At 39.2% G+C, this 27,734-nt stretch overlaps 1 protein-coding gene across 6 annotated transcripts in view; it reads left to right on the plus strand.

Moving 5' to 3' along the window:
- Cnot6 (CCR4-NOT transcription complex subunit 6) overlaps nucleotides 1-27,734 on the plus strand; it is a 67,471-nt gene that overhangs the window by 32,160 nt on the left and 7,577 nt on the right. For 4 of the 6 annotated variants that reach the window (XM_045151861.1, XM_045151862.1, XM_045151863.1 and 1 more), the window contains exons 3-10: nucleotides 6,572-6,758; nucleotides 10,398-10,483; nucleotides 19,144-19,248; nucleotides 19,330-19,398; nucleotides 21,551-21,708; nucleotides 22,829-22,983; nucleotides 23,871-24,025; nucleotides 24,923-25,153. In XM_045151861.1, coding sequence (XP_045007796.1) covers nucleotides 6,572-6,758; nucleotides 10,398-10,483; nucleotides 19,144-19,248; nucleotides 19,330-19,398; nucleotides 21,551-21,708; nucleotides 22,829-22,983; nucleotides 23,871-24,025; nucleotides 24,923-25,153 — 1,146 coding nt within the window. The remainder of the gene's footprint in view (nucleotides 1-6,571; nucleotides 6,759-10,397; nucleotides 10,484-19,143; nucleotides 19,249-19,329; nucleotides 19,399-21,550; nucleotides 21,709-22,828; nucleotides 22,984-23,870; nucleotides 24,026-24,922; nucleotides 25,154-27,734) is intronic. The other 2 variants (XM_045151864.1, XM_045151865.1) reach the window with 2 other exon arrangements.

Consider the following 27,734-nt stretch of genomic DNA (forward strand, 5'->3'; position numbering starts at 1 on the left):
TTTGTTTTATTTATTTATGGGTTTTGGAGTTAGTTTCTCACTGGCGTGCAACTTGCCAAGTAGCCTATAGCTAGGATTACAAATTTGTGTTACTATGACTGGCTTTTTATTTCATTTTTTATGTTATATGAGTTCTGTTGATCTCACTCAGGTCCTGATGCTTGTAAGACAAACACTTCACTAACTGAAGCATTTTCCTTGTTTTGTGGCAGTTTAAGAATTTTTCTATTATTATTGGTTTTAAACAATGTGAATATCATATGCCTTTGGTGTAAATTTTCTTTTTGGTTTTTCAAGGTAGAGTTTTCCTCTAGCCCAGGCTGACCTGGAATTCACTATGTAGTCTCAGGCTGGCCTCAAACTCGCAGTGATCCTTTACCAAGTGCTGGAAAAAAGTGTGCACCCCCGTGCCCGGCTCAAGTCCCTTTTTTAATTGTCAGCCTCTATACATACAAACAATGTACTGTAGTCGTAGTCCCTTCTTGCCACTGTCCTGGCCAACTGCTCCCCGGTCTGTGGTGCCGATGACGGCCACTGAGTGTGTGATTGCACCTGCTACTTTGACTCTTAGTCTCTCCGCCTGTCCTTCACAGTGGTCCCAACAGTTAGTACAGTGCTAATCTAGGGGCACAAGCAAATATTTAGTGGGCAATTTGGTTTTGATTTAGCCAAATAGTAACAGATTCCCTTCTAAAGCTTATGACCTTCCTAGCCTCACAAAAAAATCATGCAGGCAGGGCCATTGTGCTATTTATTGATATATTCCTACACCAACATAGTAGATACTGAAAGGTGGTTGAATTAATAGATGCCATCTCTTTATCTTTCTTACAAGTTAGTGTCTGTTATTTACTAAATTTAAATGAATTTAAACTGACAAGTATTTCATTCGGGGATCCTAAGTTTGAGTTATGCTTAAAAATATAATGCTCCTTTACTTCTCTAGGTTTTAGAGTTTAGAACTTTTTTCCAGATTTTCCCCAATATATGGCAGGATATGAGTCCTCCTTTGCTTTCTGCATCTACCCTATGTGTGATTCATATATTTACACATGAATTCTTTCTCTGCTTCCCAGGGATGAAACCTAAGGAAGGCCTCATGCATCTAGTCAAGAGCTCTACTGTTGAAATACACCTGTAGCCTCTATATTCATGTTTTTATGTATTTTATTTTAATATTATTATGAACTGTACAATATGAACATATTGCATATTGGTCATATAATCATTGGGTCATACTGTTACATTCCCTTTCCCCAACTCTGTTTCACTGAGGGCACTCCTCAGTGGGGTTATTTATAATTGGTAGACCTAGTTCTTCAAAAAAAAGTTAATACATTGTTGGATTTGGTTGGCTAAAATTTTGTGAAAGTATTTTTTTAATTTATAGGCTAGGGATGTAGTTCTCTTAATTAAGTGATAGTCTAGTATGCTTAAAGCCATGGGTTTAGTACTCATCACCATATAAAACCATGCATGGTGGTACATACCTATAACCCCAGCACTCAAGGTAGAGGGAGGAGCACAAGTAATTCAAGGTCATCCTCTGCTTCATAGCAAGGTTGAGGCCAACCTGACCTATAGTATTCCTTCCTTGTATTCTTTTTGTCTGGATTGTATCAGGGTGAAGTTGGCCTCATAATAGTTTGATAAGTAGCTTCTTCGATTTTCTGGATGAGTTTAAGTAAAATTGGCATTTTGTCCTTAACAGAAGTACCTTGTGTGGCTGGGTGTGGTGGCACACGCCTTTAATCCCAGCACTGGGAGGCAGAGGTAGGTGGATCACCTTGAGTTCAAGGTCACCTTGAGACTGCATAGTGAATTCAAGGTCAACCTGAGCTAGAATGAAACCCCATCTCCAAAAAGATAAATAAATAAAATAAAAGTTTCCTTGTGTGAAGCTCTTTTTTGTTTGTTTTTTCAAAGTAGGGTCTTGCTCTAGCCCAGGCTGACCTGGAATTCACTGTAGTCTCAGGGTGGCCTTGAACTCACAGTGATCCTCCTACCTCGGCCTCCGGAGTGCTGGGATTAAAAGCATGCACCACCACACCTGGCTTAGTGTGAAGCTTTTTAATACTTGATTTCTACAAAAATATATTCTCTCTTCACACACTCTCTTACTACAGACTGAATTTTCAAAGCATATATATTTCTGTTTAATTGTCCATTTCAACTTGTTGAATTTCTTAGCATGTTTAAAGTATTCCATTATTATCTTTTTACAAATTATTTAAGTAAAAGTTACCTATAATAAACTTAGTTTTTAAAGTATGCAGTAAGTTTTAATAAACAGTATAGTTTCATGAGTACAGAATGTCTCTCAATAATTGTAACCAGCTCTTCACCCACAGCCTCTGGCAGCCATTGATCTTTTTTTTCGGTTCCTCTAGTTTTGTCTTTGCATCCAAGTGCCTCAGTATATGGAAGAGTTCTAGGTCTACCCATGGATACTAGATTCTGTAAATGCAACATGGCATATTTGCATGTAGCCTATACCAAAATAATTTCCCTGTAAATACAGAGTAAAGCCTAAGTAAATAATTGTTACACTCTGTTGTTTGAAAAAATTAGAACACTTGAAACTGTATTTTCAGTCTTTGCCTTTACTTTAAAAACATATTTGTGCTGGGTTGATAGGATCATTTTTTCTCTCAGTACATTGAAGGTGATGCTTTACTTTTTTCTCAGATTTTTTTTTTAACAACTAGATGTCTACTAACATGTTATCTTTGTTCCTCTATTTGAAGTTTGGTTGCTTTCTATATTTTTTTCTATATTTCTATATTTTTCTCTTTATTTGTATTAAACTATTTGATTACAATTGCCTTCATGAAGCTCTCTTTTTTTTGGGGGGGGGTGCGGTGGTGAGGTAGGGTCTAACTCTAGCCCAAGCTGACTTGGAATTCACTCTAGTAGGCTGGCCCCAAACTCACTGTGATCCTCCTATCTCTACCTCCCAAGTGCTGAGATAAAAGGTGTATGACACCATGCCCAGCTTTTTCTTTTTTTAATAGATTGTCCCTTTTAAATTTTTGTCCAAAGTGATTTATTTATCATATAATAGAAATATTAATAACTTAATTTTTTACTCTTGGCATATATTGTATATTCAAGTGCATTCTGTGCACTGATTGTAATCACCCACTTATATCCTCTCCTTTCTTCTCTCCTTTTCCCTCTTGGAAATCATAGGTTTGGATTTCTTGAGCTTTTTGTATCTGTGAGTTTGTAGTTTTTCAGTGAAGAATTTTTTTCTAATAATAGCTTGCAATAAAATGCACATATTATACAGTTTTTAACCCATTTATAGTATGTATTTGGTCATTTTTGTATACTCATGGACATGTACAATATTTATCACAATCAATTTAAAAATATTTCCATTACTCTCAAAAACAATGGTTTACTTATTAGTGACCATTCTCTATTTCCCCTTAACTCTACCCTCCAACAGCCATCAATCATTTCTCCTAGTAGAATTTTAACTGTTCTGGACATTTCATACAATTGAAGTCATATGATATATGTGATCTTTCACTTAGCAAGAAAAATTTCAAGATTGATCTATGTCGTAACACATAATCGTTCTTCATACAGTATTCAGTTATTTGAACACACTATGTTTTACCTCTGTCAACTTTTCCAAGAATTTTATTCATTCATTTATTTATTTGAGGGAAGAGAGAAAATGAGAGTGGGCTGAAGGGGGGTGGCTCCTGCCACTGCAAATGAACTCCAGATACATGGTTCATTTTGTGCATCTGACTTTACATGGGTACTAGGGAATTGAACCCAGACTGGCAAGCTATGTGATTAAGTGCCTTTAAAAACTGAGCCAACTTCCCATACCCCCATACCATGTTTTCTTTTTCCATTCATTAATTGATAGACATTTGGATTGTGTCAAATTCTGAGTCCTAAAACAATTCTACAAACATTTGTGTCTTGAGTTTTTCTGTGGGCATGTTATTTCATTTATCTTAGGTATACCCTTAGGAGTAAATTGCCAACTCATATGTTAACTCTGGGTTTATGGGGAACCACCATAGTATTTTCTAAAGCACCTGAGTCATTTGACATTTCTTCTAGCAGCGTGCAATGGTTTCAGTTTCTCTACTAGTATTTGTCTAGCTCTGATTAGTTTCATCCAGGTAGGTTTGAAGTGGTGTGTCTTGATGGCTTGGATTGCATTTTCTTTATGGCTTAAAATTTTAAACATCTTTTCTTGCAGTTGTTTGCCTTTCTTGTGTCTTCTTCAGAGGTACAAGTATTCATATTTACTTTCTTTTAGCTATTCTGATACAAGGTCTCAACTATGTAGCTCCGGCTGGACTTGAATTCACTATAGCCCAGGCTGGTCTCAAACTTGTGGTCTTCCTGCCTCAGTCTCCCAAGTGCTGGGATTGCAAAAGTGCATTACCACTTCCAGCTGTGTTCACATCCTTTGCCAATTTTTAATTAGATTTTCTTTGAGTTATAAGCATTATATATTCTAGATATAAATGTCTTAGCAGATTATGAATTGAAAATATGTTCTCCCATGTCTCTTGTTTTGAGAGGAGGTCTCTAGTCACATAAATATCTAGTAATATACTTTTCACCTTTTTTGGTGTTTTCTCTTTCATATTTGGATAGTTTCTCTTTTAAGTTCATGAATTTTCAGTAATGTCTAATCTGCTGTTAGTCCCATCTTGTCTGCATTTCTATTTTAATCTTGATGTGGTTAGTCTTCTAGCTTCTTGACAGTTGTAATTTATAACATGTTTGCTAATTTTGTTATTTTTCTGGACTTATTTTGATAGAATTTTTCTTTTCTTTATGAATTTTTCTTTGCTGCTTGTTTGTATTCTTGCTCAATTTTTTTTTAATTGAGTGCCAGATATCTTGAGTGTTCTTTGTTGAGTAATGCATATCTTAGTATTCCTCTGACTGGTCTTGAGCACTGAGGTGCAATTTAGTTACTGGCAAACAGTTTGAATCTTTTGAGGCTTAATCTTAATCTTTCCTAGTTAAGACTAGAGCTGACTAGAGCTGCCAATAGTCCAGGGTTAATTTTGTCCTGCTAATTAGGCCCCATGCCTTCTGAATTGAAGAGATTTGCCAACTGCTGGTAGTTAGGACCACAGTTTAGCCTTTGTTCTGGGAAAACTTTGTGATATCGTTGCCACAACAATCCTATTGGATGTGTTGTCCATCCTGCCTGTGTCCCCTGTGCCCTGTTGTGTCTCCCCCTCCTCATATTCAGTTCTTGAGGCAGACTTCTATCAATGGATACCTATCTGTTCATTTTTCTTTTATTACCTTGATGTCTTTCCTGCATTTTGTCTCCAAAGCTCAAGGAAATTACTCTGCTCCAACTGGTATCCCCCTTCTTGATCTCCTTTTTGCAAATGTCCAGAAAGTAGTCTGACACACTTGTAGAACTTAGCTTGTTAATTTCCCATTCTACAGGAATAACTATACTACACTGGTTTGTGTATGATGCATTTGTTCCAGATGGTATAACAAACTTAGTCCCTGTTACTTCATCTTGATTAGAAGTGAAAAGTCTTAAGGTTGATTTTTTTAACCATAAGAAGATAACCAGATCTCGGTTGGAGAGATGGCTTAGCAGTTAAGGCGCTTGCCTGTAAAGCCTAAGGACTCCTGTTCAAATCCTCCAGATCCCACTAGCCAGTTGCAAGTGACATAAGCCTGCAATGTCGTGCATGCCCACAAGGAGGCACACACATCTACAATTCATTAACAGTGGCTGAAAGGCCCTGGCACACCCATTCTCTCTTTCTCTCTGCCTCTTTCTCTCTCTCTCTCTCTCTCTGTCTCAAAAGAAGATAACCAGTTCTCAAAAGCTGGTATATTCTTTCTTATATTGGCTTCTGAACCATTAAGGCAATCATGATATCTAAACAGTATGGATTATGTATACTAACATGATCAAGTTACTTTTTGAGTAATCTGACCTTAAACACAGGTGAGAATACTTTGGCCTCTTCTTTTTTTAAGGCAAAATTCCCATTTCAGAGGCACAGATATAACACTTTCAGAGACACTAGGATTTGATTTTATTTTGTATAAATTCATATTATTCATAATTTTCAATACTGGTTTTATCATTGCTATAAATTATATCTGAGGTCATTTAAAGGATATATTCTTTGCCATGATGCTCTTAAAAAGAAATTGCACTGGGCATGGTGGCACATGCCTTTAATCTCAGCACTCAGGAGACTGAGGTAGGAAGATCTCTGTGAATTCACGGCCAGCCTGGGACCACAGAGTGTGTGCCCGGTCAGCCTGGGCTAGAATGAGACTCTACCTTGAACAAAAAGAAGAAAAAGAAAAAGAAAAACAGTGCTGTCTAATATTGACACAATACTTTATTTTTTGTTTCAGTCTCTTAATTAGAGGGTTTACAAGTTAAACAGTAAATTGTTCTAGAATAGATGTTCTCTCCTGTTTAGCTGTCTTGTACTTTTGGATAATTTAAGTACCTAATTAAAACATCTGAAATCCATGAACAAACTTACACACTACATAATCTTTCCCCTGTTTTTTTGTTTGTTTCTTACAGGAAAAGTAAGAAGCTTAAGCTCATCTTTGTGGTCACTAACTCACTTGACAGCTTTACATCTTAGTGACAATTTCCTGTCCCGTATTCCTTCAGACATTGCCAAGCTTCACAATCTGGTATATCTGGACCTGTCCCATAACAAGATCCGTAGTTTACCAATAGAACTCGGAAACATGGTATCACTCAGGTACGCAGATTCAGTTAACGCTAACTAGTTATGTACCCTCTGAAGTAAAATGGAACATTTGTTTCGTTAGAAAATAAAAATTATTTGATGCCGGGCATGGTGGCGCATGCCTTTAATCCCAGCACTCGGGAGGCAGAGGTAGGAGGATCACCGTGAGTTCGAGGCCACCCTGAGACTACATAGTGAATTCCAGGTCAGCCTGAGCCAGAGTGAGACCCTACCTTGAAAAACCAAAAAAAAAAAAAAAAAAAAAAAAATTATTTGATAGTTGTGAGATGAAAAGAAGCATAGGGTATCTCAGTGAGAAAAGTACTTGCATTGTAAGCATGTGGACCTGTGTTTGGTTCCCCACCATACACATATAAGCTAGGTGTAGTTATTTAATGCACTGTTGGGCTAGAGACGTAAAAAATCCCTGGAGCTCCCTGAATAGTCTAGCCAAATCATTGAGCTCTAGGTTCAATGCAAGACTAACTCAAAAATAATGAGGTAGCAAGGCATAGTGGCACATGCCTTTAATCCCAGCACTTGGGAGGCCTAGAAGAAAGAGGATTGCTGTGAGTTCAAGACTGACCTGAAAGTACATAGTGAATTCCAGCTCAGCCTGGACTAGGGTAAAACCCTACCTTGATAAACCTAATAACAATAATAATGATGATGATGATGATGATGATGATGATGATGATGAAGAGCAATAGAGGAAGAAACCCAGGGCAACTCTGCCTTCACATACCCACACACACATGTACACCACATACGTATATACACAGGGGTGGGGCAGGCACAGTACGTGGCATGTTCTTATAATCCCAATATTGACAAGGAGGAAAAAGGAAGATTCTTGAACTCACTGGCCAGCCAGTCTAGCCTATTTGGTGAGCTCCAGGCTAGTGAAAGACTATCTCAAGAAAAGTGCGTTGGCGTATAAGAAGAACAAAACCAAGGTGGTCCTCTGGCCTCAGCATGCAAACCTGCACTGTACACATGCAGCAAAAAGAAAAGGAAGCATGACTATATCTTTGTTTGGAAGGTTTTGAGGGAAAATTGAGTGTCTAGTAATAAAATAGCACTATTCCTTAAAGTCTTATATTGCTGTGCTTTGTATGTTTCTTTTTGAACTAAAATTTTTAGACATAGTGGTACAAACAACTATAAGACACTATATTGTTCCATATACTTATCTATGGCAGACATTGGAGGCACCATAAATTCTTAGGAAGCAGTTGTAATTCATGAGATGAGACTCCTTTATCCCAGTGCTTGTATGTTATAGTAGTAAAGATAGGAATAAAACTAGAAATAATTACTTAATTGGGAAACCTGTAATATGATATGGAGAACTTGAAGTGACACAGTTCATTTGAAGTCTTGGCCCTGTCATTTACAAATTGTGAATTTTTAATCAAATAAAAGGGGTATCTGAGATGATGAGTTAAAAGCCACTAGTGGGTTGGAGAGATTGTGAAGCCTATGGACCCAGGTTTGATTCCCCAGATTCCACATAAGCCAGATGTACATGGCAGTGCATGGTGCCTGTAGTTTTTACAGTGGCTAGAGGCCCTGGTATACCCATTCTCTCTGCCTCCTTCCTGCCCTCTCTCTCTGTCTCTGTCTCTCATAAATACTTTTTTTTTTTTTTTTTTTTGAGATAGTGTCTCACTCTGGTCCAGGCTTACCTAACTATGTAGTCTCAGGATGGCCTTGAACTCACAGTGATCCTCTCATCTCTGCCTCCCAAGTGCTGGGATTAAAGGTGTGTGCCACCACGCCTAGCTATAAATAAATAAATAATTTTTAATAGTTGCTTTTATTTATTTGAGAGAGATAGAGGCAGATAGAGAATGGGTGCTCCAGGGTCTTCAGCCACTGCAAATAAACTCCAAATGATATGCGCCACCTTGTGCATCTGGCTTATGTGGGTTGTGGGGAATTGAACCTGGGTTCTTTGGCTTTGCAGGTAAAAACTTTAACTGCTAAGCCATCTCTCTAGCCCATAAGTAATTTTTAAGAAAAAGAAAAAAAGCTACTAAGCCTTTCTGGCAACTATTATGTTTGTGCCAGTGGTAATTGCTGGATATTGTTCCACATTTTATAAGACAGGAAGATCTTCATAGGCTAAATATAGCCAGCCAAAATTCAGTTTACCTACCCTTTTGCTATAATTTCACTAGCTTTCCTGCTGCTTTCTAGTGGAAAGGGATAAGGCCCTTGTGGAAGTTTCTTCCGTCTATGGCTCTTAGTTGGGTCTTTGGTATTTTTTTCTAAGCTTCATTATGGAGTATATGCTGTGACTGTTTTTCATCCCCTGAAATAAATTGTGTTACAGAATCTCTTTTTCCCTTACAATGTATTTGGAAATAAATAGGAACTAGTCATTCAGAATTTTTTTTGTTCAGTTTATGGTCTTGGGGACCTCATTTGCTCAGATGTAAACATGGTTTATTTAAATATTAAGAAACAAAGATTATACAAATAGTTCTTTGCACTTAAAATTTGAGAAAACAATATAAGAAATTAAGAGTATCTCATTTCAATGTCTGATCTTTGGTTATTTTTTTCCTTCTTGAAGATTATTATGATATGTACATTGTAAGAATAAAAACAAGTCATTAAGATAATTGTTAATACAGCTGCTGTTATTTCTAAAGTGCAACTTTAGTAACCCTAGTCAACGTAACTTCATTATGCAGCTGTCACTAACCCTTCTGGATTGATGCTACATACTTACCAGTTTTTATGGTAGGCTATTCACTAGCTATCTTTTTTTTGTTACTATGACCAAATACCTGACAAGAAGCAGCTTTAGTGAGGGGTGATTTATTTTGACTCATTGAGGGGATACAGTCTGTTCTAGCAGGAAAGGCATGGTAGCGGGAGCAGGAGGCAACCAGTTAGGTAGCAGAGAGGACGCGAAGTATGCTGTGCTCATCGAGCTTTGGTTTTTTTTCCCTTTTTTTTTTAAATTCATTCTCCAGTCCATAGGATGGTGCTACTCACATTGGGGATGGGGACAAGCATCCCACTGTGGCTTAAAACCTCTTCAGCAATGCCCTCACAGACATGTACAGAGATGTGTCTCCTAAGTGAGTCCAAATCCAGTCAAGTTGACAAGTTTAACTATCATGAGCTGTTTATTATTTCTGCTCCTTAAACATGTATGGAGCACACCTGCTCTAGACCAGCACTGTTCATTGTGGTCAGCAGACTGTGGTTTGCAAACTGTCTATCTAGTCTGGAGTGAGAGGAGGATTTCAGTTGAGAATAATTTGTATATATCCGTGAATCTCAAAGATTGGAAATTGGTCTGTGATAGCTTTATATGTGTGTGTGTTTTTTTTTGGGGGGGGGGTTCATCGAGGTAGGGTCTCACTATGTGTTAGGCTGAACTGGAATTAACTGTGTAGTCTCAGGGTGGTCTTGAACTCACAGCGATCCTCCTACCTCTGCCTCCCGAGTGCTGGGATTAGAGACGTGTGCCACCATGCCTGGCTTGTGTGTTTGTTTTTGTTAAAGCTTAAGAAGCCTAAGACCAAATGTTGGAATTCTGTTATTCATAGGTACTATTAGAAATTACATTGTCAATTTGAAATATTTAGGTTAACATGTCTTCTGACTTTTCTGGAATTTTTACATCTGCAGGGAACTCCATTTAAATAACAACCTGTTACGAGTTCTACCTTTTGAGCTGGGAAAACTCTTTCAGTTGCAGACTTTAAATCTGAAAGGTATGATTTCCATTTTTCTTGTTGCAGTTTTGTGTGTGTGTTTGAATTCAAAGAAGCCAGGAGAGAGAATCCTTTTACCATGGGATTTTTTGACAGATACACCTCCCCCACCCAATGTCATCAGCTTAGATACAGCTTAGTGCTTTTGTCACGTGACTGTTCAACAATAGACCATTTTCTAGTCTTCTTTTTTATTCCGGATTGTTTTTCGCCTCTGTTTTAATGTATCTTTATGATATGATATATCTTTTAGGAGATATTTTATTTAATCATGTCATAAATGTCATGAATACTTTTTTCCCTTATGTTCAAAGTATAGCCTCTCATAAGGTAAGAAAAAACATTTCCCTTAATAAGATGAATTTTTTAATGCATTGAGTCTTGCTAATAAAAATGAGGGTTTGAAGGCTGGGCATGGTGGCACACACCTCTAATCCCAGCACTTGGGAGGCAGAGGTAGAAGGATCGCCGTGAGTTCAAGGCCACCCTGAGACTACAGAGTTAATTCCATGTCAGCCTGGACCAGAGTGAGACCCTACCTCGAAGAACAAAAACAAACAAAAAGAAAAATCAGAGTTTGAGTTTTCCCTTGGTTAAAAACTTGATTAATGAAGATTTGACTAATATGTTAGAAAGTGGGAGCATAAGTGATCTAGAAGTAAGAAATGTTATTTTAAGCCAGTGTTGGTGGAAATCACCCAACCAAGAGTAGTTTGTGGGAAAAAAGAGGTTTATTTTGGCTTACAGGCTCAAGGGGAAGCTCCGCTATGGCAGGGGGAAACGATGGCATGAGTAGAGGGTGGACATCACCCCCAGCCCACATAAACTGGACAATAGCAACAGGAGAGTATTGCTGGTATGGGAAAGCTGGCTTTAACACCCATAAGCCCACCCCCAACAACACACTCCCTCCAGGAAGCATTAATTCCTAAATCTCCATCAGCTGGGAACCTAGCATTCAGATCACCTAAGTTTATGGGGGACACCTGCATCATACCACCACATTATCCATCCATTTGGTCTGTCATAAACATAGTATTCAGGGCTGGAGAGCTGGCTTAGCGGTTAAGCGCTTGCCTGTGAAGCCTAAGGACCCTGGTTCAAGGCTCAGTTCCCCAGGTCCCACATTAGCCAGATGCACAAGGGGGCGCACGCATCTGGAGTTCATTTGCAGAGGCTGGAAGCCCTGGCGCGCCCATTCTCTCTCTCCCTCCCTCTATCTGTCTTTCTCTCTGTGTCTGTCGCTCTCAAATAAATAAATAAATAATTTTTAAAAAATAGTATTCAGGGCTGGAGAGCTGGCTTAGCGGTTAAGTGCTTGCCTGTGAAGCCTAAGGACCCTGGTTCGAGGCTCGATTCCCCAGGACCCACATTAGCCAAATGCTTAAGGGAGCGCACGCATCTGGAGTTCCTTTGCAGTGGCTGGGGGCCCTGGTGCGCCCATCCTCTCTTTCTCTCTCTATCTGCCGCTTTCTCTGTCTGTCACTCTCAAATAACTAAATAAAAAGTAACAAAAATTTTTTTAAAAATAGTATTCAAAGCTGGTGTGATGGTGCATTCCTTTAAAATCCCAGCACTTGGGAGACAGAAATACGAGGATGGCTATGAGTTCAAGACTACCCTGAGACATAGTAAATTCCAGGTTAGCCTGTACTACAGTTAACCCTACCTCAAAAAAAAAAAAAACAAAAAACTGTATTTGAAAAATACAAATGCATGTTTATAGTGTGTATGTAATTCAGATTCACTGCACATCAGCTTTGCAGTCATTCACATTACTTGCATGTTTGGGAATGCTATTGTATGTCTTTCCATTTCAAGGTTTTATAAATGAAACTATAATCCATATTTGTTAAGGACTTGAAACTGAGGTTAAGGTCGTTGGAAACAACTCTTCAAATTGATACATTGTGCATAAAAGCTTCTGAAAGTAAGTTCTCAGGAGAGGCAGGGTTGTGTGATCTGGTGATGTGATGGTGATGGTTCTATTTCAAAAAGAACTTTTTAGTGTTTTCTATTTTGCATCTTCTCTTTGTTCATTGGAGATACAGTGTCACAGAGACACTTGATTATTACAGATATCCTACTGGACAATTTTATATATATATATATATATATATATATATATATATATATATATATACTAGCAGTCTTATTTTCCCAGGTATCTCCTTTTTGAGCAAATTTTGATATTTTTCTGAACTTATTACATGTGTTACCCTAATGTTGGGCTAGCTGTTTCTTAAGTCGGTTATGTCATCCTTGCTCCCTCTGAAAAACTGTCATTGGTATCTCAGAGCTCTTGTTTTTAGAAGAGACTATGTCACTTAGCTTAGAATCATTCCAGTTTACTTCGTCATGCATTCTTTTAGAGTTGAAGTATTTCTTTTTTTTTTTTTTTTTTTTTTTTTTTTTGGTTTTTTGAGGTAGGGTCTCACTCTAGCCCAGGCTGACCTGGAATTCACTATGGAGTCTCAGGGTGGCCTTGAACTCACAGCGATCCTCCTACCTCTGCCTCCCAAGTGCTGGGATTAAAGGCGTGCACCACCACGCCCGGCTGAAGTATTTCTGCTTCATGAATCAGTTATCTGTTTAAAGTTAATTATATAGTGCTAGCATGCTTCACTTTTTAATTCCCCTTCAAATTTTTTCCATGTTCTTCAAAAGCGTGCTACAGTGAAAGGTGGGACTATGACTCTAGGTATTTATTTACATTTTTACAAATTAAACTTTATTTTGATATGTTTGTGGTCCACAGAGCAATCTTTATGTTATTTACACAATCTTCCCTAATGGTCCTATCACAAACAGAATAAGGAAGATGCAGAACATTTCCTGAAGTTAACCAGTCACAGACAGATATTAGCCAATTCCCCCTTCCATTGAATCCTTTCCTACTAATCCCACTTCTATTTTGATGTCATTTTGTTTCTTTTTGCTATCCTCTACCATCCATGACAAAATGTTGATGGGCTTACTATGCAGGTCTTGTGTAGTTAGTGATAGTTATAGGTCATAAATGCAATGGCTACTTCATGTCTGGAAGGAGTTTCAGAGCACTCCTTCCCATCCTCTGGTTCTTAGATTCTTTCTGCACCCACGTCTGTAGTATCCCTTGAGTCTTGGAGGATGTGATTAATAGAGATGTCTTATTTAGAGCTGAGCATCCAATAGTACATTCTCAGCCTTTAAGTGAGTTTTGAGTTTTCAGGTAGTCACCACCATTTGCACAAGGGGGAAGCTCCCCTGCCAAAGGTAAGAGCAACACTAATCTATGGGCACAAACATAAGTATTTAGAGGGTGTTTTGATGGGCACAACATATCCAGTTAGCCAAACAATGATGGTAGTCCTCCCCTAGGGCCTATGACCCTCCCAGCCATAGGCTCAGGTCTTTAGTACCAGGCATGAATTCCCTGTTGTGGAGCTGGCCTCAAATCTCATCATAGAGCAGTTGGTTATCCCCATAACAGTCAGCACTCTTGCATCAGTGGCTTGCCCACTTTTTCTTTCACCCTTTTCAACTCTGTCTTCTGACAACCAATATAATTCTGTAATGTTGCTTCAAAATGTTACATAAAAGCCAGATTCACAAAGTGGCACATGCATCTGGAATTCCAGAGTTTACAGTGGCAGGATGCCCTGGTGTGCCTATTCATTCTCTCTCTCTCTTCCCTCTCTGCTCGCAAATAAATAAAAGTTTTTTTGCAGCTGTCCTCCTAACTCAGGCTCCCAAGGGCTAAGACTAAAGGCATGCTCTATCATGCCTGGCTGGATTACTTTTTTAAAAATATATATTTTATTTATTTATTTGGTTTTTGAGGCAGGGTTTTACTATAGCCCAGGCTGACCTGGAATTCACTATGTTGTACCAGGGTGGCTTCATACTCATGGCAATTATCTATCTACCTGTTTATGTATTTATTTATTTATTTAAGTGAGAGAGAATGGGTACATCAGGACTTCTGGCCACTGCAACTAAACTCCAGTGTATGTTGTTGGTACCTGTGTCAAAGATCAAGTAACTATAGTTACTTGAACTAAGGGCTGGATCTCTAATTCTGTTCCATTGCTCTGTATGTCTGTTTTTATGCCAGTATCATGCTGTTTTTTGTTAGTATGGATTTATACTGTAGCTTTAGATCAGGTATGGTGATACTTCTAAAGGTGTTTATTTTGCTGAGGATATTTTTGGATATCTGAGACCTTCTGCATTCCATGTGAATTTTAAGATTTTTCTTCTTCTTTTTCTGTGAAGAATGATGCTGGGAATTTTATTGGTATTGCCTTGAGTCTATACATTGCTTTTCGTATATTAATTCTATCTATCCAGGAGCACGGAAGGTCTTTCCATCTTCTCGTGTCCTCAGTTTCTGCATGGATGATCTGCCTACTGATCATAGTGGGGTATTGAAGTCCACTACTATGGTTTGGGGGTTTATTTCTGGTTTGTTGTTGAGTAGATTTTGTTTTTACAAAATGTGCACCTGTGTTTGGTGTATATAATGGTTGTGATGTCCTCTTGTTGGGTTGTTCCCTTGATGAGTGAAAAGTGTCCTCCTAGGGGCTGGAGAAATGGCTTAGCAGTTAAGATGCTTGCCAGCAAAGCCGAAGGACCCAGGTTTGATTCTCCAGTACCCTCATAAATCCAGGAGCTCAAAGTGGCTCCTGCGTCTGGAGTTTATTTGCAGTGGCAAGAAGCCCTGGTGCACCCATTCTCTCTGCCTTGTGTTCCCTCTATCTTAAATAATTTTTTTAAAAATTTAGAATTGTCCTTCTTTGTCCTTCTTTTCTTTTGGTTTGACGTCTATTTTGTCAGATATTAATATAGCCACACCCTCATATTTCCATTTTCTTGGAAAATCATTTTCCATTCTTTCACCCCAAGGAGTTGTCTACCCTGAGTGGTGAGGTGGGTTTCTTGAAGACAGCGGATAAAAGGGTCCACTTTTCTGATCTACCCTGTTAACTTGCATCTTTTGATGGCTGAGTTATGACCATTAATATTTAAGATTATAATTTAATTCTTGCAGTGTTGGAGGCGTTATGGAATTTGTTGCTTTCTTGGGCTTTGTACATGTTCATGCATGTTCTAGTTTTGGCTGTTATGTTCTTATAGGCTCTTGAGGTTGGTTATTCAACACTTCTGTGTGGAGTATTCCCAGAGGTATTTTCTGTAGGTTTGGCTTTGTGTTCCTGTTGTCATAGAGCTGGCTTTTATCATGGAAGATTTGCGTTTTACCATCTATTATGAAGGATACTTTTGCTGGGTACAGTAGTTTGGGTTGGAAGCTATAGTATTTTAGACTTTGAAGTGCTCTTATTCCAAGCCCTTCTGGCTTTCAGGGTTTATATTGAAAAGTTTGGGGCAATTCTCAAGGGATTGCCTTTGTATGTTTTGAGTTCTCTCTTGCTGCTTTTAGCACTCTCTTTTTTTGTTTTTTAGGTTTGTTTGTTGTTTTTTTTTTTAATTTTTTGTTTATTTTTATTTGAGAGTGACAGAGAGAAAGAGGCAGAGAGAGAGAGAATGGGTACGCCAGGGCCCCCAGCCACTGCATACGAACCCCAGATGCATGTGACCCCTTGGGCATCTTGTTAACGTGGGTCCTGGGGAATAGAGCCTTGAACCAGGGTCCTTAGGCTTCACAAGCAAGTGCTTAACTGCTAAGCTATCTCTCCAGCCCTGTTTTTTGTTTTTGTTTTTGTTTTTGAGGAAAACCCAACAGACTGGCTTTTGTATGCGAGAGGGGGGGTAGGGGGAAGAGAAAGAATCAGTGCACCAATTCCAACCACTGCAGTCAAACTCTAGACACGTGTGCCACCTTGTGTGCATGTGTGACCTTGCATGCTTGGGTCATCTTGTGCATCTGGTTTGTATGGGACCTGAAGAGTCAAACATGGGTCCTTTGCTTCACAGGCAAGCATCTTAACCTCTAAGCTCTCTCTCCAGCCTATTTTTTTAGGGTTTTAACTATGCTGTGCCTTGGAGAGTTTCTTCTTTGGTCCAGTTTGTTTGATGTTCTGTGAGCTTATTATATATGGATGGGTCTCTTGAGAGAGTGAGAAAGTTTTCTTCAGTGATTTTGTTGAATATGATCTCCATGCCTTTGACTTAAATTTCTTCCCCTTCTGGTATACCCATGATCTGGATGTTTGGTCATTTTATAGTGTATCCCACCATTCCCTAATGTTCTATTCACCTGATTTTTTAAAGTTATCCGTGTTTTTGCACTCCTGAGAAATTTCTTCTGCCTTGTCTGCCAGATGTGAGGTTCTGTCCTCCACATGAATAACTCCATTAGTGATGGTTTCTACAGTCTTTTATAAGCTCTATTTGATTTTTGTTTTCTGTTGTATTTTTTTATATTGTATCCATCCCTTTGTTGAGTTCTAGTGTCAGGTCATGGTTTGATTTTGTTGATGCTTCTTGAAATTCATTCTTACATTGAATCATGTTTTCATTAAACTTAAACAGTTGGTTATTGAGATCCTGTATTTGTTGATTCACTTAATTCATTTATCTCTTTTGAGGTCTCTGTATTTCTTCCATAAAGTTAAGTTTGGTGATGAAAGCATGTAATTTCACATATGCATTATTGGTGTTTTGATTATTTGCTTCCAGTTCAGTGATTTGATTGGTCAGGGTCATATTGCTTACTGTGTTTTCATTTTGTCATTCTATTCCTGTTTTCTCCTCTATGTTTTCATTGGAGACTTCCCTTATGGGACTAGGCAATCTTGTTGGAGATCTCTCAGTTTGTTACTTTTTGTGGGTTTGTTGTTGTTGTTGTTGTTGTTGTTGTTGTTTTTAAGAAGGAAGAGCAAGAATTTGCCTTTATAGGCTCTGTAAGGTTGAGGGTGCGGCTTGTGTGGGGGTTCAGGTGTGCAGAGGTGATCAGCGGCTAGAAAGACCTGCTGAGGCCAGCACCCAGGGAGCCCAGGTACCAGAGTCACAAGGACGGGGGGGGGAGGGGCAGAAGTGTGGGCTCTGGACCCGGCACCCTGGGGGTGCACACAGGCCAGTGGTGCAGGGCAGGCAGAAGCATGGGCCCTAGTTCTAGCACTATGGGGACCCCAGGGACCGGCTGCACAGAGTGGGGCAGAAGTGTGGGCTCTGGATACTGTAAGAATGTGCAGGGTGGGGGGAGTGCGGGTCCTGGCTTTGGCACCGTGGAAACTCACAGTGGCCAGCGGTGGGGTTGGGACAAAAGTATTGGCCCTGGATCTGATGCCATGGGAACCCAAGGCATGGGGGTCAGGTGGGAGTGGGCGGAGGTGCTGGGATCCTCCCAGTAGGCAGTACAGGCATCTGCTGGCGAGGCACTTGTGTGAAAATGTGGGCCCCGCCTCCCACAGAGTGTGTACCCGCTCAATGGACTGGTATGGAGGAAGAACCATCACTAGACTGCCCTGCCCATCTGAACTCAGCTGGCCAGGTTAGGCACCAGCTCACTCCAGTCTGTGGTTTTTCCCTAGCTGTGCCCCAGAGTGTATAGGAATTGGCAGATTCTGTAACATGCACCCCTGTGCCCACCCAGTGGAAGTTCTTTAAGGCCTACTAGTACTGGAGCTCTCCTGTTCTTGCCTGATCTCACCCCTGATGTATGTCTAGTGTGGTTTTGAGTCTGCCGTCTTGACCAGAAATCCCAGGTCTTTTACTCACTTAAAATTATTTTTTATTTATTTATTTGAGAAAGACAGGGAGAGAGAATGGGTGCACCAGGGCCTCCAGCCACTGCAAACAAACTAGATACATGCACCACCTTGTGCATCTGGCTTTATGTGGGTCCTGGGGAATTGAACTGAGGTCCTTCAGTTTTGCAGGCAAGCGCCTTAACCACTAACCTATCCAACTCCCACACCCCTTTTTGAGAGAGAGAAGAAATGGAGAGTTGGTGTTCCAGGGCCTTAGCCACCACAATTGAACTCCAGATGCTTGTGCCACAAGGTGGGCATGTGTGATCTTGCGCTTGCCTCACCTCTGTGCTTCTGGCTAACATGGGATCTGGAGTGTAGAACATCTTTAGGCTTCACAGGCAAGCACCCTAACCGCTAAGCCATCTCTCCAGCCCTGTTTTACTCACTTTTGATCTCTTGTTGCAAATGTTGGAATTTTGGGGAAATGGCTGTATTGATAAAGCACATGGCTTGTTAAAGCCCCATAACCTGTTTTAATTAAAAACAAAATAAGTGTGTCATTCACATGCAATCCCAGTGCTGATGAGGCAGACACACACAGATCCCTGTACACAGCTAGTCTGGCCTGCTTAGTGAGTTGCAGACCAGTGAGACCCTGTCTCAATGATGACACCTGAAGAAAGATACATAAAGTTGCCCTCTGACCTCCCTGCCACAATGTATACACACAAAATTATTTGTTAAGCAGAGTCAAGTGTAGAACATTATAGCACACTTCTAGATTGACTTCACTCCATTAATTATAATCATTTTTGAATACTTCCATAAAATATAAATTTTATTTTTCAAATTAAAAAATCTGTGCAGATAATTTATATAATTTGGCATATGTTATTAGTAGCTATAGCATTGTTACATAAAATCTGTTTTTGTGTGTATGGTGTTTAGGTAATAACTTTGATATAGTTTTCAGTTTTGAAATATTTTTGTACTTAGTTTAACCTATTTTTAAAATATTTCCAGGAAATCCACTTACCCAGGATATTGTAAACCTGTACATGGAACCTGATGGAACAAGAAGGCTACTGAACTATTTGCTTGATAATTTGTCAGGTACTGCAAAAAGAAGTAAGTAGTCATTTATTTAAGCTTTTTTACTAGGAAAACATGTAAGAACATTGCTTAATTTTGTTTTCTATATTCAAATAGTTTCAAATGAACAACCACCTCCAAGATCTTGGATCATGTTACAAGAACCAGACAGAACAAGGCCAACTGGTTGGTAGCCCTGATTTTTTTAACTTTTAGGTTCATCTGGTCTTGATAGGCCTAAGACTCGTGTGTGTGTGTGTGTGTGTGTGTGTGTGCGCACGCACGTTTATGTACATGGAGGCAAGAAGACAGCTATAGGCATTATCCTCATGAATACCATCCACATCCTTTTGAGAAAGGATCTCTCAGTGGCCTGGTGCTTACCAGTTAGGCTAGACTGACTGGCCAAGAAGCCCTAGGAATCCTATCTTCACATCCCCAGCACTGGGATTACAAACGGGTGCTACTGTATCTGATTTTTTTTTTTTTAAACTGTTGTGAGGCAAGCCCTTTACCATCAGAGCTATCTCACCTGTCCCCTAGCTATAATAATACTGTTGAGCAGCATTGTTGGCATACTTCAAGCTGTGGTCAACATTAAAGTAGAATTCTTAGTAAGTTAAGTGGTTTGGGAGGTAATAATGAGTACTTCACTCTATAAAATGCTTCTCAACATAGGGCAGTTTTACTCTCTAGAGGACATTTAGCAGTGTCCTCAGAAAGGGGGGATAGTACTGGTGTGTAAGGGTAGAGGCTGCGGATGCTGCTGGCCACCCTGCAGTACATAGCCCTAGCTCCCTAGCAAAGACTCACTACTCGGAACATCATAAGTGCCACTGGTGAGAAAGCCTGCCATACATTGATCAAGCTCAATTAGTAAACACACCAAAAGTTTTCAAATGTTAATATGTTCCAAATGTATTTGACATTACAGAATTATAGGATAGCTTTCTTACTTGAAAGAAAATCACCCCTAACCTCCTTTGAACCTAAATTTTACAAAAATAGTTTGAGAACCCCCATGGGCTGTGTAACAGGATTTGGAATATGATACTACTTTCTTTTTTCATGAATTAACAAGACGTACCTTGTTTCATGACTATTTGCTTTAATTTATGTGAGAAAGAGGCGTATAGAGAGAATGGGCATGCCAGGGCCTTCAGCCCCTGTAAATGAACTCCAGATGCATATACCACTTTGTGCATCTGGCTAACATGGGTCCTGGGGAATTGAACCTGGGTCCTTAAGCTTTGCAGGCAAGCACCTTAACCACCAAGCCATCTCTCCAGTCCTTTTTAACATTTTTTATTTTTTATATGAGTAGGGCAGGGGGACAGACAGACAGAATGGGCATGCCGGGACCTCTGGCTCCTGCAAATGAATTTCAAATGCTTGCACCACCTTGTATATCAGTCTTATGTGGGTACTATGGAATTGAACATGGGTCTTTAGGCTTTGTAGGCAACCACCTTAACTGCAAAGCTCTCTCTCCAACTTTCCAGCCTACCCCACCACCTTTTTTTTTTTTGAGGCAAGCCCAACAGACTGGCATGTGCGTGAGAGAGTGAGAAGTGTGTGTGTGTGAGAGAGAATTGGCATGCCAGGGCCTCCAGCCACTGTAATCGAACTCTAGACACATGTGCCACCTTTTGTGTGTGTGACGTGCATGTGTCTGGCTTATGTGGGATCTGGGGAGTGGAACATGAGTTCTTTGGCTTTACAAGTTAGTGCTTTAACCACTCAGCTATCTCTCCAGTCCAAGGTCTTTTTATTTTTTAATGGAAACCCTGTGATAAGTCAGTCTATAATTGCTATTTTTTCAGAAGTTCAGTTAACACTTTAGCAGTAAAATATTTTTAAGACATAATGCTGTTACACACTTGTTATAGTGTAAATATAACTTGTTATCTGTACTAGGAAACTCAAAATAATCTATGTGATATGCTTTGTTGCTGTGTTTTAGAGCCAAAGTCATAGTATATCTCCAAGTTACACCTATAGTTGCTCTATAGAAACAAACTAGACTATTGCCTATTGAGGAGATTACTTGCTAATTTACCATATCCTACATTAACAGTTGGTGGCATGATTACAAAAATGAGGAATCGGGTTGGAAATTTTTTTTAGCTTCTATAGTAGATAAGAAATACATTGTACATTGGTTCACATATATGTCCTTTCATTATCCATCTTTTATCTCCAGGTCAAGTAGTAGCTCTTCAGTGACTATAGGTTGAGTGATTAATGTCAGACTTAACATTGAGGAGACACTACTACTGAAATAAATTATTTATTTTTTTGCCATGTGTATGAATAAGTGAAGTTATCTTTCCTGCAGCTTTGTTTTCTGTCATGTGCTATAATGTTCTTTGTGATAAATATGCGACCCGGCAGTTGTACGGCTACTGTCCATCATGGGCACTAAATTGGGACTACAGAAAAAAGGCCATTATTCAAGAAATCTTGAACTGCAATGCTGATATTGTAAGTCTTCAGGTAAGTCATGCAGATGACTTTCAACTTTCCTAAAACAAGAAGCAATTACACTAGAATATACTGTACTGGCACATTTGAAATACTAGATTCAGCAGTTCTTAAAATCCTGGCCTTTTCTGTTTTGTGTAGGAGCAGTAACTACCTTGCTTTGCAATGTTGTATGTTGTAGTTATTTCTCATTGCTGGGACAGACATCTAACCAGCAGCAGCTTATGTGAGGAAAAGATTTATTTTAGGGTAAGCTTCCTCATTACAGAAGAAGGCGGCTCTGAACCCACGGTATGCTGGACTCAAGATCTACCTCAAATGACACACCTCCTCCAGCAGGCCTCCCTCTGACTAAGGACTAAGTAGGAAGCTTAATCAAAAATAGCTGAGATTATGGAGAGCATTTGCAAACCACCACACTGAGCTATATTTACCATATTCACCCTTCTTCACCTCCATTGTCTCTGTATACTAAATTTACTTGGGTGGCTTTGTTACTGAGGTTGTGACATTGCCTGGATATAATTAGAATGACTGGTACATACTGGGGAAGGGACTGGACCTTATGCACAGAAACTTGGGCTTTTAAAAAATTATTTATTTATTTGCAAGTAGAGGGAGACAGAATGGGTGCTTCAAGCCACTGCATACAAACTCCAGGTGCATCTAGCACTTTATGCACCCGCCTTTATGTGGGTGCTGAGGAACTGAATGTAGGTTGTTAGGTGTTGCCTTAACTGCAGAGCCACTTCTCCAGCCCAAAACTTTGGCTTTTATACAGTCTTAGTCAAGTTGCTTTCTTATGGGTCTAAATTCATAATGTATGATAATTGAAGCTCCTTCTTTTTGTATGATTCTTATCCAATCACGTTTAAGAAATAAAGAAATATACATGCATACATGTATGTTCTCTCATCTTATTACTCGTAAACTGCAAAGAACTGGCCTTGGCACCTGGTGCTTGTAAAATGACAAAATGTTCTAATGGGTTTTAGATAAATTGTAAAGATTCTATCTTCTTCAATCTTTAGCTCAGTCTGTTGAAAAATACTTTCTTAAAGGTATTTAAGAGTTAAAGCATTGGAGTAATTTTTGTCTTGTGAAGTAACTTTACTATTTACAATTTTTTCAGGAAGTTGAGACAGAACAGTATTACAGTTTTTTTCTGGTAGAACTGAAAGAACGTGGCTATAATGGATTCTTTAGTCCTAAGTCTCGAGCTAGGACAATGTCAGAACAAGAAAGGAAACATGTTGATGGCTGTGCAATATTCTTCAAGACAGAAAAGTAAGTCTGTCTCTCTTCTCTGTGTGTGTGTGTGTGTGTGTCACACCGTGGATTTGTAGGTCAGGGGACAACTTTAGGGTTGGTCCTTGCCTTGCACCTCATTTGAGGTGGTCTCATTATTCACTGTCTCCCGTCTCACTGTAGGCAGTTAGGGATTACAGAAGCTTGCCACCGCTTCTGGCTTTCATACAGTCTAGGTGTCCAAACCTGGTACTCATGCTTGTACAGGAGTGTCTTTATCCACTGCATCATCTCCCTAGTCCCCACCTAATTTTTTTAAAAGGAAAATACCTTCAGTATGTATAGAATAGGGCTAATGATGTAGAGTGTACAGATTAGAATGAAGCACTATATTCAAGAAAGAACTATACTGTTGAAAACTTACAGGGTTTTGTTCGTTTTTCGTTATTAGAAGTAATCTTGCTTTAAAGGCATGCTTAACTTGCTGCTATTCTTCAGTGTTTACAAAGGATTTAACTCACCATTAATACCACAAATTAACATTCTCTCTACAATGATAAAGGAAGTCCATACTTTGGGAAAGAATTAGTTAAAAATTACAAGGTGAAATACTCAGCCTTTACCCAAGAAAGTATGAGTGACTACACTATATTAAGTTACTTCAAAGGTTTGTGACAGTACAGACTGAAAACAACCTAAAGAAAAGATGAGTGACTATACTATATTAAGTTGTTAAGGTATTTCAAAAACAACTTTAAATGGATTTGGGATGCTTGGTACTAAATGTGGAGGATTTTCCAAAATGTGATTAAAGTGCCATTCTATCTGGTAAAAGTAGTTTGGGGAAGCACATTTTCCCATAAAGCTAATAGTACGTTGGTACTCCCAATTCTATGTTTGTATGTGTTTATTTGTTTTTGCTTTAGATTTACTTTGGTTCAGAAACACACTGTTGAATTTAATCAGCTAGCAATGGCAAATTCAGAAGGGTCTGAAGCTATGCTGAACAGAGTCATGACAAAAGATAACATTGGAGTTGCAGTACTGCTAGAGCTTCGAAAGGAATTGATTGAAATGTCATGTGAGTGACTTTCACTTCCTATAAATTTGATCTCCAAAATTTAGTAGTTCTGATTAGACATCTTCAAAAGCAGAAATTTTATTTATTATGTATTAATGGTCTTGTCTGATACCTGAAGAATCTCTGAGAATTTGTCTTTTCTAAAATATCACTATCTTTTTTCTACCACACAGCTATAGATGATCATTCATTTCCTGGAAAAGAATTACAAACCTTGAGAAGGCATAAAGATAAAAATGATTTTTTGAAACAGTTGGAATAAATAGTAATTAAAATAATTGCTCAGAGATAATAATTCCATATGTTTCCATGATTTCTTGTCAGCAAGGATATTCTGTAAGCTAACTTCTTCTTCCTGACCTACTTGTAATAATTATGTTAAAGGTCTTGAGTTTGGGAACTAGACCTTTCAAATCAAAAGTATATTATAGTGACTTTCATGCTGTGAGAACTGAAACTTCTGTCATTTGAAGAATTTCAGTTGGAAATCTTTACTGAAAAGGGTAGTTAACAGGAAAGATAAAACCCCATGACTGGAGGTATAGCTCAGTGCTTGCTAGTAGTACACTTGCCTGTATATACTAGGGACTGTTCCATCCCCCAGTACTGAAAAAGCAAAAACTTAATGACTGGGGGTGGGGGGGGGGTTAGGACATCTAAAAACTGAGCTATCAATAGGCTGTCTCTGTATAGCTAGTGAGTTCCTCAGTGCAGGAAACACCAACCAGATAACAATTTTTCAGGTTTGTTGGATGTCAGATTTAGTGACCAGGTGAGGAATGATTAGATAAATTTTAGTATATATTTTTAAACTGAAATATCACTTACTTTTAGACTCTTTAAGAAGTTATAGGCAGATTGAAGATTATTATCTGTTTTCTTTTTATCTTAACACAGCTGGAAAACCACATCTTGGAACAGAGAAACAACTTATTCTTGTGGCTAATGCTCATATGCATTGGGACCCTGAATACTCTGATGTGAAGTTGGTACAAACAATGATGTTCCTCTCAGAAGTGAAGAACATTATTGATAAAGCCACTCGAAGCCTCAAGTCCAATGTGCAGGGGGAAATCGGAACTATTCCACTTGTGTTATGTGCAGATCTAAATTCTTTGCCAGACTCTGGTGAGGAAAATATTTTATACAGAATAGATGGTTTTTGACTGAGAAATGTTTTTGTAATCATTTTTCCTGATAATTCAAAATGTAGTCAAAATGAAAATTCAGTTTGTAGTACCATACATGGGAAGGTTTTATAGTTCTTATGCAGGGGGTGGTCAGAGGTAGGGAGACTATTTTGAAAAGGAAGTAGTATTATGGATACCCAAAGAAGATGGAGATTACCTTTTTTGCTTTATTTTTGAGATGGGTTCATGCTGTGTTGCCTCAGCTGGCCTCAAACTATAAGACTCAAGCAATCCTCCCTCCCAAGTAGGTGACACTATGAGGCCTATTTTACCACGCCCTGCTCCAGTCCAATAATTTGAACTGACCTGTGAGAAACATACAGTTGTCTTTAATTAACTCCAAAGCATGTATGATTCAGACTCTGAAAAGTTAGTAAGATAGCTTCTTTGTGATTCCAGCATGTGGTAATAGAATTGTAGTTAAATTTAACTAACAATATATTATACAATCTTAAATGGTTTTGCAGTGATAAAAACAAAATATACCTATGGAGGTTAAGGTCCTTACATAAATCTATTGATCAAAAAAGCAAGAATCTTGATTTTTTTTTTTTAAATCATAAAGTAGAATTCAGAAAGCCAGATACGAAATAAAAATTCTTCCTTAGGTATTACAGAGGACAAACCAAAGCCCTTTTAATAGCAAACTATCTGGCTGTTTTAGGTAGTTTTTCCTTTGTTCCTGATCCTTGTCCATACTCTCAAACACAAGAATACATTTGTGTATGGATGAATACCAACAATATTACATCACAATAGATAGAGCCATTAAGAAGAAACCAAAGGGGCTAGAGAGATGGCTTAGTGGGTAAGGCACTTGTCTGCAAAGCCAAAGGACCCAGGTTCGACTCCCACAGGACTCACATAAGCCAGATGCACAAGGTGGCACATGCATCTGGAGTTCATTTGCAGTGGCTGGAGGCCCTGATGTGCCCTTTCTCTCCCTCCCTCTCTCTTCCCCCCCCCCCATGTGCCTCTTTCTTTCATATAAATTTTTTTTTAAAAAAAAGGAAGGAAATGAAGGAAGGAAACAAATGAAGGGGAGGAGAGATGGTTAAGGCAGTTGCTTACAAAGCCAAAGTACCCAAGTTCTATTTCCCAGGACCCACTTAAGCCAGATGCATAAGGTGGCACATGTGTCTGGAGTTCATTTACAGTGGCTGGAGTCCCTGACACACCTAAAATCTCTCCCTCTCTCCCCCTCCCTCTCTCTCTCTCTCTCATAAATAAGCAAATAAATATTTTTTAATGGAAAATTTGTTAATACAGTAGCAGTCATTGAATAACTCATGTTGTCAGGACACTACACATGGACTATGCGGTTTTATTAATGGGGACATTTAAGAGATAATACATTTAAGAAATGAATAAAAGTATTTTTCTTTCTTTTTTTTTTTAATTTAATTTATTAGTTTTCTTTTCAGTGAATACAGGCAGTTTGGTACCATTATTTAGGCTCATCTGTGATCTACCCCCTCCCATTAGACCCTCCTTGTTAATGAAAATGGGTCGTGCATTGTGGAGTTAGCCCCCAATTATTAGGATGATAAATGTCTCTGCAAATCATGACCCAACATGTAACTCTGACATTCTTTCCGCCCCCTCTTCGCAAGATTTCCCTGAGCCATGTTGGGTTCATTTTTGGTCTGCTTCAGTGCTGAGGTGTTGGGGGCCTCTGAGGCTTTGGCTCTCTGATTTGGTAGGAGTTGATTTTTCTCTGCGTTGATCTCCTTCCCCTTTGTGCTGGTATCCGGTTCACAGGAAAACATCACCCTTGCTTATTTCGCCAGTTGTCCTTAGTTTCAGTTGGGCCCCTTTTGAGGTATGTTGGGGCAGCTCTCTTCTTAGGGTCTGCATCTATCTGGAAAAGAGAAGCAGATTCTCCAACGGAGAGTAAGTTAGCACCCGGAAAATTGAGATAACACTTACTTTTTTGATAGACAGTTTGATAGGTGTAGGCCCTCTTATACCCCGTGATTGATGGTAGCTTGATATTGTAGAGTGGACTTGTGTTTGGGTATGGTTCTGACTTGTTTCCCAGCTCCAGCTAAGGGTCTTGTACCACTGAGTGGATCAGTTAGCCAAATCAAGAGCAATTGATTCCTCACCATGGCTGTGTACCAATATTGCACTTGTGTGGGCATCACATCCGGTTATGTGTTGCTTGGACAGATCTTGGTCATTTCCCCCAGTCGCCTATGTAGCGCCTTCTGGCACTAGACACGCTGACTGTCTGGGGACTGACTCTCTCCTGGCTTCCAGCCATGTCATTCCATTTTACGCATCAGCTGTGTATGGAGTCTTCAGCAATAGGGTCTTATCACTGGCCTTTGGTGGGTCATCAAGTACTCTGACAGAAGTCTGTCATTGTTTTGGGAAACCTTGTAGGTTTCTCTGATCAAAAGCTCATTGTGGATGGTAGGCCCAAGCTGGAAGTGGGGGTTACAGGTCAGTGTCCACTAAGAAATTGAGGAAAAAGATAACTAGTATACAAGAGTTAGAGAGGAGAGAGATAGAGG

The sequence above is a fragment of the Jaculus jaculus genome, chromosome 6 (assembly GCF_020740685.1).
Source record: "Jaculus jaculus isolate mJacJac1 chromosome 6, mJacJac1.mat.Y.cur, whole genome shotgun sequence".
Classification (NCBI taxonomy): domain Eukaryota; kingdom Metazoa; phylum Chordata; class Mammalia; order Rodentia; family Dipodidae; genus Jaculus; species Jaculus jaculus.